We start from the raw sequence: 14170 nt of genomic DNA, 5'->3' as shown, positions 1-14170 counted from the left end.
GGGACAGGGAGGAGGGGGACTGGGAGGAGGGGGACTGGGATAACAGGGACTGGGAGGAGGGGGACTGGGAGGATGGGGACTGGGATGATGATGGGGACAGGGAGGAGGGGGACTGGGAGGAGGGGGACTGGGATAACAGGAACTGGGAGGAGGGGGACTGGGAGGATGGGGACTGGGATGATGATGGGGACAGGGAGGATAGGGACTGGAATAACGAGGACTGGGGTAACGGGGACAGGGAGGATGGGGACTGGGAAGAGGGGCATAGGGAGGAGGGGGACTGGGATGATGATGGGGACAGGGAGGATGGGGACAGGGAGGATGGAAACGGGGAATGATGGATACAGGGATGATGGATACAGGGGTGATGGGGACAGGGAGGAGGAGGACTGGGATGAGGATGGGGACAGGGAGGATGATGGGGACAGGGAGGATGGGGACTGAGATGATGATGGGGACAGGGAGAAGGGGGACAGGGAGGATGGGGACAGGGATGATGATGGGGACAGGGATGATAATGATGGGATTGGGATAATGGGGACAAGGATGATGACAGAAACAGAGATGACGGGGACAAGGATAATGATGGGGATAAGGATGATGCCAGAGACCGGGATAATGGGGACAAGGATGTTGATGGAGACAGGGGTGATGGGGACAGGGATGATGACGGTGACAAGGATGATGACAGGAACGGGGATGATAACCAGGACTGGGATGATGATGGGGACAGGGGACAAGGATGATGATGAGGACAGGGATGATAACAAGGGCTGGGATGATGATGGGGACAGGGATGATGATGGATACAGGGATAATGGGGACAGGAATGATGGAAATGGGGATGATGATGGGAACAGGGATGATAACAAGGGCTGGGATGATGATGGGGACAGGGGTGGTGACACAGACCAGGAGAGCATTCCAGAGGCATGATAGGGATGGGGACCGGGATGGGGCCAGCCATGGGGACAGTCACCTGCCCCGCCCTCACCTCGTCCTGCAGGTTGATCTCGGTGGCTCCCTTGTTGAGCTGCTCCTGCAGGCTGGACACCACCGCGTTGTTGCCGGGCACACGGTAGATGCCCATGTACTCCAGCCCCCGGTCCTCCACCACCTTGCAGCATGCTTCCACGATCAGGGGCACATTCTGAGGGGACAGGGATGGGCTCAGGGGGTGCTGGGGCTGTGCAGGGTCCCCGAGGGCTTGGCGGTGCCGGCGTGGCCGTACCTTGTTGTCCGGGGCAGGTTGGCAATCCTCCAGCCTCACGCCAAAGGCGCGCGGGGCAGATTTCTTGTTCTTCTTCATGATGTTGATGCCCCACGGGGCTTTTTGGGAGCTGCTTTCATCTGGGGTGGGAGGGGAAAAAACCCACGGGATCACTTGGGATAAATGGGAAGAGGATCCCGACAGGGATAAGCACCACCGCAGCCCCAGGGGGACACAAAGCACCCACATTTTGCTGTCCTGGGGTGTCCCACGCACCTTTCGTGACGGCCGCGTCCTGCCTGGGGGACCGAGGCGCGCTGGTTCCCGTCTGCTTGAGGAACTCGGCTCGGATCCCCAGCCCGCGAGGGCCCTTGGGCGACGAGTCAGGCTTGGTGCCCGCAGGGCTGCAGGGAGAGCGGGGAGGGCTCAGCTGGGGCACGGCCGGCGGCACCAACCCGGCACAAAACCTCCCAGGAAACACTGCCGGCATCACTCGCAGGCTTCCCGGCAGCCCACGGAGACCCCCGGGGAGCACCGAGCTGCTCCGACCCTTGTTAGAAGTGCCAGGTGCCACCTTGGCCGACCCCAAGCCAAGCCGGGTGCGGGCGGCTCTTCCATCACTGCCCCATCCAGGGAGCCGCCGGCTTTGCTCCGTCACTGTCACCCCGGGGTGACCAGCGCCCCGGGGGTCTCGGTGCCCACCACCCCGGTCCGTACCTCACTTTCCGGTAGTCGTTTAACTTCTTGCTGATAAGGGCTTGGCTGGCAAAACCGGGGTCCTGGGGAGGCAGAGAGAAGAGGGGAAGGGAGAGCTTGAGCAGCGCGTCCGCCGGACACCCCCGGGCAAGTCCACGCTCTGCCGGGCACCACACGGGGCCGGCCGGCAGCAGGCAAGGGCAGCACCAGGTCCCCGCTGCCCTGGGACAGCCAGTGCCCAGCAGTGCTCGCCGCCCCACCGCTGTCCATCGCTCCAGGCCACGGAGTGGGGTCCGAGCCGGACACACGCACACACACACCTCCATCGACCCGCGCCACTGCACCGCGCCACCTCCACGGGCACGGATCCATCCATGCGGGATGCTCCCGACAGCACCGCAGTGCCAGGGTTTGCCCAGACAGCTCCACGCGTTCCGACCCGGCAGCACCGTCCGGTTCCAACCCGGCAGCACCGTCCGGTTCCAACCCCGGCAGCACCGTCCGGTTCCAACCCCGGCAGCACCGTCCGGTTCCGACCCGGCAGCACTGTCCGGCTCCAACCCGGCAGCACCGTCCGGTTCCGACCCAGCAGCACCGTCCGGTTCCAACCCGGCAGCACCGTCCGGTTCCAACCCGGCAGCACCGTCCGGTTCCGACCCAGCAGCACCGTCCGGTTCCAACCCAGCAGCACCGTCCGGTTCCAACCACGGCAGCACCGTCCGGTTCCAACCACGGCAGCACCGTCCGGTTCCAACCACGGCAGCACCGCCCCCGCTGAGCCCCCGGTGCCCTCTGGCACGGGGCTGTGCCACAGACAACCAGAGACCGCTCCGAGCTCAACGCGCCCTCCAGGGCCGGAGCCTGCCACTGACACGAAACCGAGCCACCGCTGCACCGCTGCTGGCCCAGCGCCAGCACAGCCAACCCATGGATCTCCCCCTGGAGCCCAGAGCGGCCCCGGGGGTGGCTCTGCTCATCTCAGACCCGAGTGACTTCACACAGCCCACGGCTGCCCAGGGAGGGCTCAGCCTCGGCAGCACCACGAGGGCACCATGCCCGGACCTCTCTCCACGAACGGAGCCAAGTTAAACCATGGCAGGGACACATCAAACCATGACAGGGACACGTCACACCATGGCACAGCCACGTCAAACCACGTCAGAGCCACGTCAAATCATGGCAGGGACACATCAAACCATGGCACAGCCACATTACACCGTGGTGGGGACGCATCAAACCATGGCACAGCCATGGCACACCACGGCACAGCCATGTCACGCCTCACCAAAGCCATGTCACACCATGGCAGAGCCACACCAGACCTCGGCAGAGCCACACGGGTTCCTCTGCCACCACACAACCAAACACCAGAACGGTGGAACCGGCGCCGGCCCCGCCCGGAGAGACATGGACCCTCCGCAGAGCCACATCCCGCGCACCCTGCCCCGGCCGAGGCCGCGGGGCCACGCTCTTCTTGGATGCCACGAGCCCCCATGCACCCCTGGGAGCACGGCACGGGCCTGGCCGTGGCCTGGGGAAGCAGCGCAAGGCAAAGAGCCGGAGAGAGCCGAGGCGGTTAGTGCCGGGAGAGCCAGAGGCAGCCGGGAGCCCCATGTGGCTCTCACCTCGCCCTCAGCCTTGCTGTTCTCCCTGATGACTTTGATCCAGGCCAGCATGTCTTCCCGATCCTCTGCCTGAAAGAGATATTCACAGAAGTCAGCGGTCGTCAGGCGGAAGACGTGCTTCCTCTTGGTCTCGCTGTAGGAGATGTCCACCAGGCACGCTTGGATGCTGATCGGCGGCTCCTCCTCACCTGGGGCCGGGGCGCAGGTCACCGCCTCCCGCCTGTCCTTGCACAGGTACAGCGAGTGGGTGCGCAGCACGGCGAAGACGCGCTTCCACTGCCGGATGCCTCCGCCGACCTTCTGCGGGGAGAAGGGATGGAGCGCCGGCCTCAGGGAGCGGCCCCCCCGCGCCGCCGCCGAGCTCCGGGCTGGGGGCAAACCCCGCCTACCTTCCCCTTTTTGGTGAGGATCTGCTTGCAGTGGAGCCAGCCCTCCTTCCTCACGGCGCTGAACGGCACGTCCGAGAGGTCGGAGGTTGAGTGTCTTTTGGAACGGGCGTCTTCGGACGAGCCCAAACTGTCCAGAGACTGCGAGGGAGGACACGGCGGGGAGGTGTTGGGGTGATGCCATGGGCACCCCCCCGCTCCACCAGGCAGCCCCCTCACTCTTTAGGGCAGCCCCCAGCACAGCACTCACCCCATCGGTGAAGAAGCTCCTCAGCATGCGGAGGCTGGGGACCCGGCTGGGCATCCTCCTGGGGGGAGAGCAGCCCCCGTCAGCGGGAGAGGTGGGAGCTGGGGGGTGGCGGGACCGGGACGGGGGTCCAGCCCTACCTTAGGATCTTCCCCTCATCCCGAAATGCGTTCAGACCGTCGTCGCAGGACTTGGAGCGCTCGGTGGTGATGGCCAGCAGGTAGGAGGAGCGGCGGCCCGCCTTGATGCTGCCTGCGGTGGGGAGGGGGCGAAGCCCGCCCTGCTCAGCCCGGGGGGGCAGGGCAGGGCTCTGGGGCGGGGGGCTGCTCCCCTCGGGGACTCCCAGGGTGGTTCCCCCTGCCCAGCACTTACTGCAATCCTGGGAGTAGTGCCGGGACAGGGCAAAGGCGAAGGTGGGTGACGCGGGGCTGGTGGCCACGGCGGGTGCTGAGTTCATGGCGCTGGACACCACCGAGGAGGCCGGGACGTGCTTGGCCTTCAGGTCGATGCTGGGGCTGGTGGGTTCGTCTGTGAGGGGCGTGGGCAGTGTTGGAGGGGGGGTTGGGGCAGGGGAAGTCCCTGCTGAGACCCCCTGGCACTTCTGGGTTTGTAGGTGTCAGGATTGTGCTGGGGACACGCTCCCACCCCCAGGAGCTGATGGGGTACCCGGACCCTCACCCACAGCAACCCTGCGACCCCCCATCCGCACTCCACCCCCTCCCTTCCCACCCCATCCAGCTCCGTCCCCGGGAGCAGGGACAGGGCAGAGGTTTGGCTTCCCAAACCCATCTGGGTCCTGGGCAGGGAGATCCCAGGTGAGGCAGGGACAGGGACAGCCCTGTCCCCACTTGGAGCAGGGCAGGAGCCTGCAGGGCTCCAGTTCACACCAGTAAGGAGCACCAGCAGCTGGGCAGGGGGTGCAGGACAGAAGGGAGGGGTGAGGGTGCTCAAACCCAGACCCTGGCACCCCATTACCGACCCCAGCCCTGCCTGGGGACAGCAAATCCGGAGGGGTGTGGGGCATTGTGGAGTGCAGAGGGGTGCAGGACACTGTGGGGTGTGGGACACTGTGGGGTGCCAGGCATTGGGGGTGCCGCTGGTGCAGCCCCTTCCCATCCCCACACTCGCCACGGATGGGTGCTCTGGAATTCTGACCCCCAAAAGTCCCCTCCCTGGCACGGGACCTCCTAAATCCCTTCCCGGAGGTGACCAGCGAGCCCCCCCCCCCGGACTCACCGATGAAGGGGATGGACGCCAGCGAGTCCTCGGGGGCCGCCAAGGGAGCCACGCGCCGGCCCTGCCGCTCGCTGCCCGGCCTGTCCCCTCTGCCCGTGGCCCCGGCGGGGTCACAAATGTCCGTGTCCTTCACCCCCTCGGGGAACACAAAGTTCATCTGCCGCAGCGGCGCGGGCACCTTGCGCCCCGTGGGCGGCTTCTGCCGCAGCACCACCTCCTCCCTGCGCTCCTCCGGCTGCTCGGACACGCGGCTGCCCTCCGGCCGCGGCTCCCGGGGCGCGCTGGGCACCGGCGGGGTGGCGGCGGGCGGCGTGACGGGGCTGACCACGCTGTCCCTGAGCGGGGCCACCACGGCCCGCTGCGCGATGCTGAAGGTGGGCAGCCCCCCGAAGGCCGGGTCGCGGCAGGACAGGGCGTGCAGCAGCCCGGTGCGGCGCTGGAAGGACGGGCTGTAGCTGCGGTAGCCGATGTAGCCCGAGTCATCCACGCTCTGCAGGTTGGGCTGGGACGGGTGCTTCTGCACCGGCGGCGCCTCCCGCGACGAGGAGGAGGAGGAGGAGGAAGCAGCGATGGAGCCGGGCGGGATGGGCTGCCCGGCGGCGGCCACAGCCACAGCGGCCCGGCAGAGCCTCTCGGGCGGCCACGCGGAGCGGTCGAGGTGCGACGAGAGCAGCGCGCTGGGCTCCAGCGCCTCCATGGAGCGCCCGTACCTGCTCAGGTAGTGGTCGGAGCGGGCGCGGGGGGCCCAGCCCTCGCGGCTGGGCTGCAGCAGGGTGTCGTGCGAGGCGCTGTGGGGCCAGCCCCGCGGGGCCGCGGCCCCGGAGCCCCCGAGGCGGTCCTGGGACACGCTGCGGTAGCGGGGCATGGCGTGCCGCCGCTCCTCCGAAGCGCTGCGCCGCGGCTCCTGGCTGCAGAACCAGCGCGACAGCGCCTGCTGGCACTCCTGGCGACCGGGCACACGCTGGGCCCCCGACACGTCCCGGGGGGGCCGCCCGGCTCCCGAGAGTCCCCCGACTCCCTCCTTGAAGCCGCAGTGAGTCCGGTGCTCCGGGAGGTGCTTGGGGACGCCGTAGCAGGAGGCGGCGGCGGGGGACATCCCGTAGCGGTCGGGCACGGAGGATGCGACGTTGGCGGGGCAGGCGGGGCGGGAGAAGGAGCCGGGGTGCCCGTGGGGTGCGGCGGGGAGCCCGGGGGGACCCCCGGGCTGCGGCTCCTCGGAGCGGTGCGCGGGGCTGCCGCCGCTGTCGCTGCGGGCGCCGAGCGGGGACGAGGGACCGGTGGTGGCCGGGCGGGGGGCGCGGGGGTCCGGCGGCTGGCCCGGGGCGGGCTCGGCACCCCGGGCCTGGAAGGGGTACGTTTTCCGTGGGTAGCAGATGGGAGGGGGCTCGGGAATGCTCTGAGCCCCCCCGGAGTACGGCTCGTTGCCCTTCAGGTAGGCGTCCTGGGAATAGGCCTGGGTGGGGGGGGCCGCCCCCGGCCCCCCCCGCGGGGCCCCAGGGTCACAATGCTCCACATTCCCACCGCAAGGATGCTCTCTGCATCCCCCAACCCCTGAGCAAATCTCCCGTGGGGTCAACTGGGCTGGGCTGGACGCAGCCCCCCCACACCCATTGCGCTTTCCCACGGGGTCCCCCCTGCTCCGAGCAACCCTGCCAGCAGCCGCAGCTCTCCCGCTGTCCCCTCCCCTCGTTCCTAAAATACCCCGGCACGGCCATCCCGGCTGTCCCGTGTCACTTTTCACAGGCGCCTCTGACTCCACGCCGGGGGATTCCCAGAGCCCGGAGCAGGCGCAGATGGGGACCCCCTTGTAAACCCCCCAGCCCTGCGGGAAGGGGTCCCTCGGGCTGGGCACAAGCGGTGGGGAACCCCACAAGCCACCAAATATCCAAGCTGGGATGGGAGAGGCATCAGGAGGAGCCCCACGCACTCCATTGGCTCAGGCCACCCTGACAGGGCCATTGTCACCCCCAGACTGAGCCCACCGGTGGCAGAGCCACTTGGAGGGACCCAAGGATAAGCCAGACCCTAAAACCTGGGACAACTCGTCCCCCCAAAATCACAGGGGCCACATCCCCCCTGTTCCTGCCCCAGTACCCTCAGTTCTGCACCCATTGCTCCTCCAGGGATGCTGGTGAAGCCCTGTCCCCAAGTGTCCCCAAGTGTCCCCAAGGCACCCGCCCGGCAAACTCACCAGCTGGAGGATGTCCTCATCCTTGGGCATGATGGAGAGCTCCAGCACATCGTCACTGCAAGACAGGGGACAGGGGGGTCAGGCTGGACGGGGTCAGTCCCTACCTGTCCCCAAGCTGGATTCCCCCACGAGATGAACGTCCCTGTCCCCACGTGATGGTGACAGCACGTTGCTGCCTGTCCCTGGTCACCCAAGCGCCTCAGGGCCCCTGTCATGCCAGTGACACCCAGAGGGACAGAGCCTGCTGTGACGTGTCCCCATCCTGTCACCTCCCATCCCGGGAAGGGCACGCACCTGTTCTGGATCAGGGCGATCACTTGCGAGTAGGTTTTCCCGACGATGCTCTCCCCGTTCACCTTGACCAGCCGGTCACCTGCAGAGCCCGGGGAGGGGACGGTGTCACCTCAGGAGAGCGGTGGCACCTGGATGTCCCCACGGTCAGCCAGGGCAGGGTTTGAGCCGAGCTTTTGCCACATCCCATGTGGCAAACGGAGCAAAAAAAACCCAGGAGAACCCCCGGAGACCCCAAGGCTGCTCTGAGCACCCCAGGACCAGAGAGAAGACACAGAAAAGAGCAGGGATGCCCAAAAAACCGAGCAGAATAAGCCAGAAAGTCCCTGGCAGAGAAGGCGGAGCATTCCCGGGATCCCGCGAGCAGCCCTGGAGCCACCCCCGGCTCCGCGTCCCCGCTCACCCGTGCGCAGCCCCGCCTGGTGCGCCGGCCCGTCCTCCCGCACGTTCTTCACGAAGATCGTGTCCATGGGCTCCAGGCGGCTCCGGGGGGGACCTGCTCCGTGGGGACAGCGAGTCAGGGAGCTGCCGCCACAGCCGGCACCCTCCCGTGGCGAGGAAGTCACCTCCTCGCCACCCCCGGCCCCCCGGCCCCGCCACCCCCAGCTCGGGGCTTCTCCCAAGAGCCGAAGCCACCGGGTGCTGCCGGGCGGGTGCGGTGCTCCACCAGGGATCCCAAATCCCACCCCGAGCGAGGTCGGGGCCCCCCAGCCCCGCCGAATGCCGGGTGCCAGGTCTGGCACCGCCGCCCGCCCCGGCTGCCCCGGCAGCGCGGCCCCGGCGCCGCGTCACCGCGCCAGCGCCGATCCGTTCTGACACCTTCACATTCGCTCACGTCACCCTGAGCCTCCGGGAGGGGACAGCGGGGCCGCGGCCCTGTCCCCAAACACCCCGCACTCGCCGGGGGCCGGTGCTGGCCACGCCGCACTCCCTCCGGCTGCGGGACAGACTCCCGGGTGTGACATCCCGCAAAGCTCCCGGGGGGGTTTGGGGACACCGAGCCCATCGCCGGTGCCAAGTGCCACCAAGCTGCCACCAAAGCGCCGCGTGGCTTCACGGCCAGCGGATATTTAGGGCTGTGGTGACAACAACAGCAACACCCGCTGCGACCTGTGACAGCCCCGTCCCCCTTCCCCGCGCCCCTGTGCCACCCTGTGCCACCGTCCCCAGGGTCCCCAGGGTCCCCACGCTGCCGCTCACCTGCTCGGTTCCCATTCTCCTCCTCCTGCCAAAAAAAAAAGAGGAAAGCATTGATTTGGTGGCGGGGCCGTGACGAGAGGACCGCGAGGGGACCAGGAGGGGAGCGGGGGGCTGACAGCCCCGTGAAGCCCCTCGCGGGACTGGCACGTCCCTCTGCCCTCCGCTGCCCCCGCCTAAAATTACCTCCTGACACCGGATCCGGCCGTCCGCGCAGCCCCGGCAGCGGGACCCGCCGCAGCCCCCCGCACCCAGCTGCCGGTTTGGGGCCGGCTTTAGGGTCGGGGAGAGAGAAGGGGCCCTGCCAGCCCCGGGGTGGCATCGCACCCTTCTCCCCAGGCCACCGAGCCCGGCCAGGGAGAGCCCAACCCCTTCGGTGGGGTCCCAGGGGAGGGATCCATCCCATCTGTGGGATGAATCCCCATCCCTGCCCATCTCTGCAGCCTCCCGATGCACGGCGGGGGCTGCCAGGGCTGCGGCGGGCACTGATCCCACTGTGGGGTGGGAATTGTGCCAGATCCCTGCCCTTCTAACCCAAATTCCCTCGTGGGGACCCCCCAGCAGAGCCGCATTGCCCGGGCGGGGGTCCCAGGTTGGGGTGGGGCACGGGGTGTTTCTCACGTCCCCCCCAGGGAAGGGGATCCGGGCACCTGGAAGGGGAATTCTCACTCCACCAGTGCCAGATTTTTCCCTGCCCGGCTGGGAACACAGGCCTGGCCCCAGTCCCCAGCCAGTGGCGACACAACCCGGATGTCCCCAAGGCGCCAGGTCCCTCCAGGGTGCTGGGAAGGCCCCAGTCTCCATCCCAGTGCCACGGGCAGACATTCCCAGCGACAAGGAGGGGACAACCAGCGGCATCCCTCCAGGTGCCCATCGCAGCGTGGGAGCCAAAAGCCGCATTCCGCGGCCTCACCGGGGCCGCAGCGGGACCGCGGGGCCACCGAGAGCCCCTGCGGGCACGGACTCGGCCCCTCCCTGCCCATCCTCGCCCTGCGGCACCCCAGAGCCCTTCCCAGCCCCACGGGCAACCTGGCGGCCTCGCTGCCAGGGCGATGAGCGCGGCGAGCGCGGCTCCTGGCCCCCTCCCTGCTGAGTCAAGCCACCGAAACTCAGCCCCCGGAGCTGGCGAGCTGCCGGCCCCCGCGGCTGCTGCTGAGGCAGCCCCACCGCGCCCTGCCCCGCCGGCTCCGGCTCGCACGGCGGCCCGCAGCTATTCCCAGCCTCTTTCCAAGAGCATCTCCAGCTCCCGGCGCTGATCCGGCTCCTTCCCACGCGGCCCCGGGTGCTGCCGCCCGGGCAGGGCCCAGCCCGGATGCCCAGCGGGGCAGGATGGATCCTTTGGAAGGCAGTGGAGAGGTGGGAGCGGGTTTGGAGGAGCTTCGGGCCATTCCCATGACAAACTCTCGCCGGCAGAGTCACGCTGCCGTGTTCCCGGCGCAGGAAGGGGTTGGAGAGGCAGAATGAGGAGCCTGGGAAAAGCGCCGGGGCCGGAGGATGCCGAGCAGGGATTCCGGCGAGTCGGTTCTCCCCACCCTGTGACTCACTTCCCACGGCACTTCCCTGGCTGCCAGCGCCCGAGCCGTGGGGCAGCCGTGGAGCTCCAGGGGTTATGGGATTATCCAGGGATCTGCCCAGCCTGGAGCAGGGAAAGGGATGTGTGGGACTACACAGATCCCGAACTCTCTTCCCGTCATCCACAGAAAACGGGGCGAGAAGGGGGTTCCAAATTCCAGGAGCTTGGAGCTGGCTCATCCCTTGGGGTGTGGAGGGCTCTCCATCCACGCTGGAAGCTGCTGAGGGGTGGCTCCGTGCGATCTCTCCATTCCCGAGGGGAAAGGCGCTGCCCGGATCGGGGCTCAGGGGTGCCAAGCCAGGGCTGTGTCCTCCCAAAAGGCGGCACGCAGAGGGGTGATCGAGATGCAGATCCCAGGACAAATCCAGTCGGAAAATCCTCACCAACAGCCAGGAAACTGGGAGCCAAAAATCTGCCAGCCCTTGTTGGCCTCAGGGGCTCTGAGGAGCCTTTCCATGCTTTTTCAGAGCTGAGGGATTCTCTCCATCCCCACAAACAATCCCATATCCAAAAGGCTCCGGGATGTCTCCAGAGGTGCTGCTCACCCAGAGCTCCTCTTCCAGCATCTCCACGGGCTCCTCCATCCCATCCACGGCAGGATCACCATGGGGGGCATCCCATGGGTGGTGGCAGCTCCAGGAATCCCAGCAAAGCAGGTGATGGACGCTCCCCTCCTCATCTCCCCGCCCACCCCCAGCCCGAACAGGAGCATCCTGCACCCAGCCACATCCCAGCTCCAGCATTCCCGGCTTCCCCCCGGATCCCAGCCCTACCTTGGCCGAGTGCACGGCTGACTCCGGAGGGTACACGATGAAGTGGCGGAGGGTGAAGCCAAAGCCGCCCTGGGGGCTCTTCCGCAGCGCCACCGTCTTGGGGCCCACCCAGGGGAAGGACCCCCCCTCCGGGGGCACGTTGGCATTCGGGGACGCCCCATCTCTCCGGCCCGGCGTCGGCTGCAGGGACAAGGACAAGGTGGTGTCACCTCTGGGGAGCCCCCACGTGCCCAACCCGAGCCCCAAAAGCATTTTGAGCCCTGCCCAAAAAGCCGCCCCATCCCTAAGAGCTCCCCCCCATCCCTAATTTCAGCCTCCCCAGCAGCGAATTCCAGCCCTCCCCCGACTCCTCCTGTGGGGCCTTTGGGAAGGAGATGAATGGAAAGGAAATCAAAATAAATGAGCTGTGCCTGGGGGTCTGGACGGGACCCAGGAGGGGAGAGGGGGGGACGGGATGTAGGACCTGGGGACAAAAGGTCCCTTCTGACGATGCCACGGCAATAACCTTGGGCACAGCCGGAAAGAGCTGCCCGGGATGTGGTGGGATGAGTGACGCTTCCCAAAACGGGGCAGGGACCTGGCAGCGCGTTGGGATCTGGCAGGGGACACTGCCCGGAGCAGCAGATGGGGCCAAGGGGAAGTGGCTCCATCCCACAGCTCCCAGTTCCAGTACTGGGAGAGGGAATGGGGCTGTGGCAGAGCTGGAGCAACCACGGGCACCTCTCCTGGCACCGAGGCAGGAGCTTGGAGGAGCAGCCAGAGTCCCGACACCCGGGATGAGTTCGGGAGGGCTCGGCACAGCCCCGGTGAGGGCCGGTGCTGCTCCCTGTGGCTGCACATCTGGCAGCACATCTGGCAGCCCCACAGCCCGGGGGAGCAGAGGGCACTGCCTGATGTGGAGGCACCACCCAGCTCTGCCAGAACCAGGGGAATCGGGAATCTGGGAGCTGGAGGGACAGGCAAGGATCCAGCTAAGGATCCACCGGGATCCTGCTGGAGTCCTGGCGTGCTCCCCGCTGCAGCAGCCGGAGTCGGCCCTTGCTGGGATGAGGGTGTTAAAATTCAGGGGCTGTCTGGGTGGAAGCGATGGATGGGCAGCGGGGAGGGGACAAGGGACACAAAGGGACAAGGCACAAAAAGCCTTTGTGTGTGCCTGTGCTGAGTGGGCCTTTTCGCTGCCCGTGGGGACATCTGACAGCAGGGCCGGGCTGTGTCCCCTGTCCGGCACGTCCCGCATGGAGCCCAGGGTGGCCACGAGGGTCCTGTCCCCCTGGGAATGGGGTCCCTGTGCTTAGGACACACCTCTGGCACCGCACTGACCCCCTCCACAAGTCGGCTGCTCCCCCCCTCCTCAAACCCCACACAGAACCCCAAAGAGCACCACGGGAGAGCCGCGAAACCCCGCTGCCAACAGCACAACCCCTCCCTGCCCCGCTGAATCCCAAAGGATAACCCCAACCCAGATGGCAACAGGCGCCCTCCGCTCCCGGGGGACCCCCATCCCTCGGCCCCGGGGGCCGGGAGCATCCCGGCGGCGCCCGGCCCCATCTGCACCCTCCATTGTGTCGGCCGCGGGCTCGCCGGATTATTTTTAAGCTGACAGCTGAATGTGCCCCGCTGATTTTAACCGGCGTGGACAGGCCTCGGAGAGAGGGCTCGGATCGCTGCAGACACCGACAGCAGCACCGGCCCGCGGGGACGGGGACACGTCCCCGTGTCACGGCCGTGAACGCGGCTCCGGCGCAGGGACGCGTCCCCAGGTGTGGGGTGTCCGTCGGGACCAACCCGGCTGCTGTGCCTCAGTTTCCCTCCCCGCCACTCAGATTTGAAGGTTTTTGGGTTTCAAAGCTCCCAGCTGTGGCCCTGGGCACCCACCCCGTGCTGGCTGAGATGTCCCAGCTCCCCCCCCCCCGCCCCGCAGCGGGGTTGACACCGGGTTTGTCACCTCAGCCGTTTGTGCTCAGAGCCCTGTCCCTCCTCCCGAATTTCTGGCTTGATTTTAACCTCGCCCCGGTGGTTCCTGCTGCGCTCCACCAGCTGCGTCCTCATCCTCCTCATCCCAGCATTCCCAAACCCCCATCCCACGAGCGCTGCAGGGATGGGGGGAACCACCTTGATCCAGTGCCTGTGACACCCAGACCCCCCCAGGCGGGTCACGCTGATTCCCGTGAGCTCCTCCACCCCTCAGCACGGGTGTCACCAGGTCCCTGTCCCCCCATGTCACCGAGCCACCCCCGTGGGGACACCATGGGGACGGGTATCTCCCACCAGTGTCCCACTCCTGCAGAACAAAGGAGCGTTGTCCCTGCATCCTGGGGCACAGGATCCATCCCCGCTCCTGGACACCGGACAGCAGAAGCAGGACCCCGCAGGTGGACCCCGACCCCAGCCCTTCCTCGGGCACAGCACGGGGACGAAGGGGACACACCACACCCCGGGCGCTGTGACAGACACCCCACCCTCCCCCCTGGAATCCCCCCCCACCCCTTCAGATCCTCCCCCCACCCCACCCAGGCGCGCCCGCGGCTCTCACCCGGCGGCATCGGTCGGTTCTCAGCCCGCGGCCGGGGCGGGGGCCGGGGGGCGGGCGGGGGTCGGGGGCGGCGGCGTGGCGGCGCAGGCTGCTCAGCCAGATGCAGCGGGGCTCGGGGGAGCTGCAATCCACCCCGACAGGGCGCTCCAGGCGCCAGCCCTTCCCGGAGCGCTCCACGCTCCACAGCCCCTTGGGGCTGGGGGCCGGGGGGG

The 14170-nt window shown here is 67.6% G+C and overlaps 1 protein-coding gene across 2 annotated transcripts in view; it reads right to left on the bottom strand.

The window, feature by feature from the left end:
* Positions 1–11605, bottom strand: part of ARHGAP23 (Rho GTPase activating protein 23) — a 16536-nt gene extending 4931 nt beyond the window's left edge. Inside the window, exons 1-15 of one of the 2 annotated variants that reach the window (XM_042020776.1) lie at positions 11426–11605; positions 9083–9107; positions 8286–8378; positions 7886–7964; positions 7592–7646; positions 5401–6853; positions 4537–4692; positions 4305–4416; positions 4168–4225; positions 3921–4058; positions 3532–3831; positions 1928–1989; positions 1487–1614; positions 1232–1350; positions 995–1150 (exon numbers count right to left, since the gene is read on the bottom strand). In XM_042020776.1, coding sequence (XP_041876710.1) covers positions 995–1150; positions 1232–1350; positions 1487–1614; positions 1928–1989; positions 3532–3831; positions 3921–4058; positions 4168–4225; positions 4305–4416; positions 4537–4692; positions 5401–6853; positions 7592–7646; positions 7886–7964; positions 8286–8352 — 2883 coding nt within the window. In that variant the 5' untranslated portion in view covers positions 8353–8378; positions 9083–9107; positions 11426–11605. The remainder of the gene's footprint in view (positions 1–994; positions 1151–1231; positions 1351–1486; positions 1615–1927; positions 1990–3531; positions 3832–3920; positions 4059–4167; positions 4226–4304; positions 4417–4536; positions 4693–5400; positions 6854–7591; positions 7647–7885; positions 7965–8285; positions 8379–9082; positions 9108–11425) is intronic. The other variant, XM_042020775.1, reaches the window with a different exon arrangement.
* Between the last annotated feature and the right edge of the window lie 2565 nt (positions 11606–14170).

Source organism: Corvus kubaryi, unplaced genomic scaffold (assembly GCF_017639235.1).
Source record: "Corvus kubaryi isolate FWS band 111438036 unplaced genomic scaffold, C.kubaryi_AGA036_p1.0 37046, whole genome shotgun sequence".
NCBI classification, from domain to species: domain Eukaryota; kingdom Metazoa; phylum Chordata; class Aves; order Passeriformes; family Corvidae; genus Corvus; species Corvus kubaryi.
This window is presented reverse-complemented; position numbering and strand designations above follow the sequence as displayed.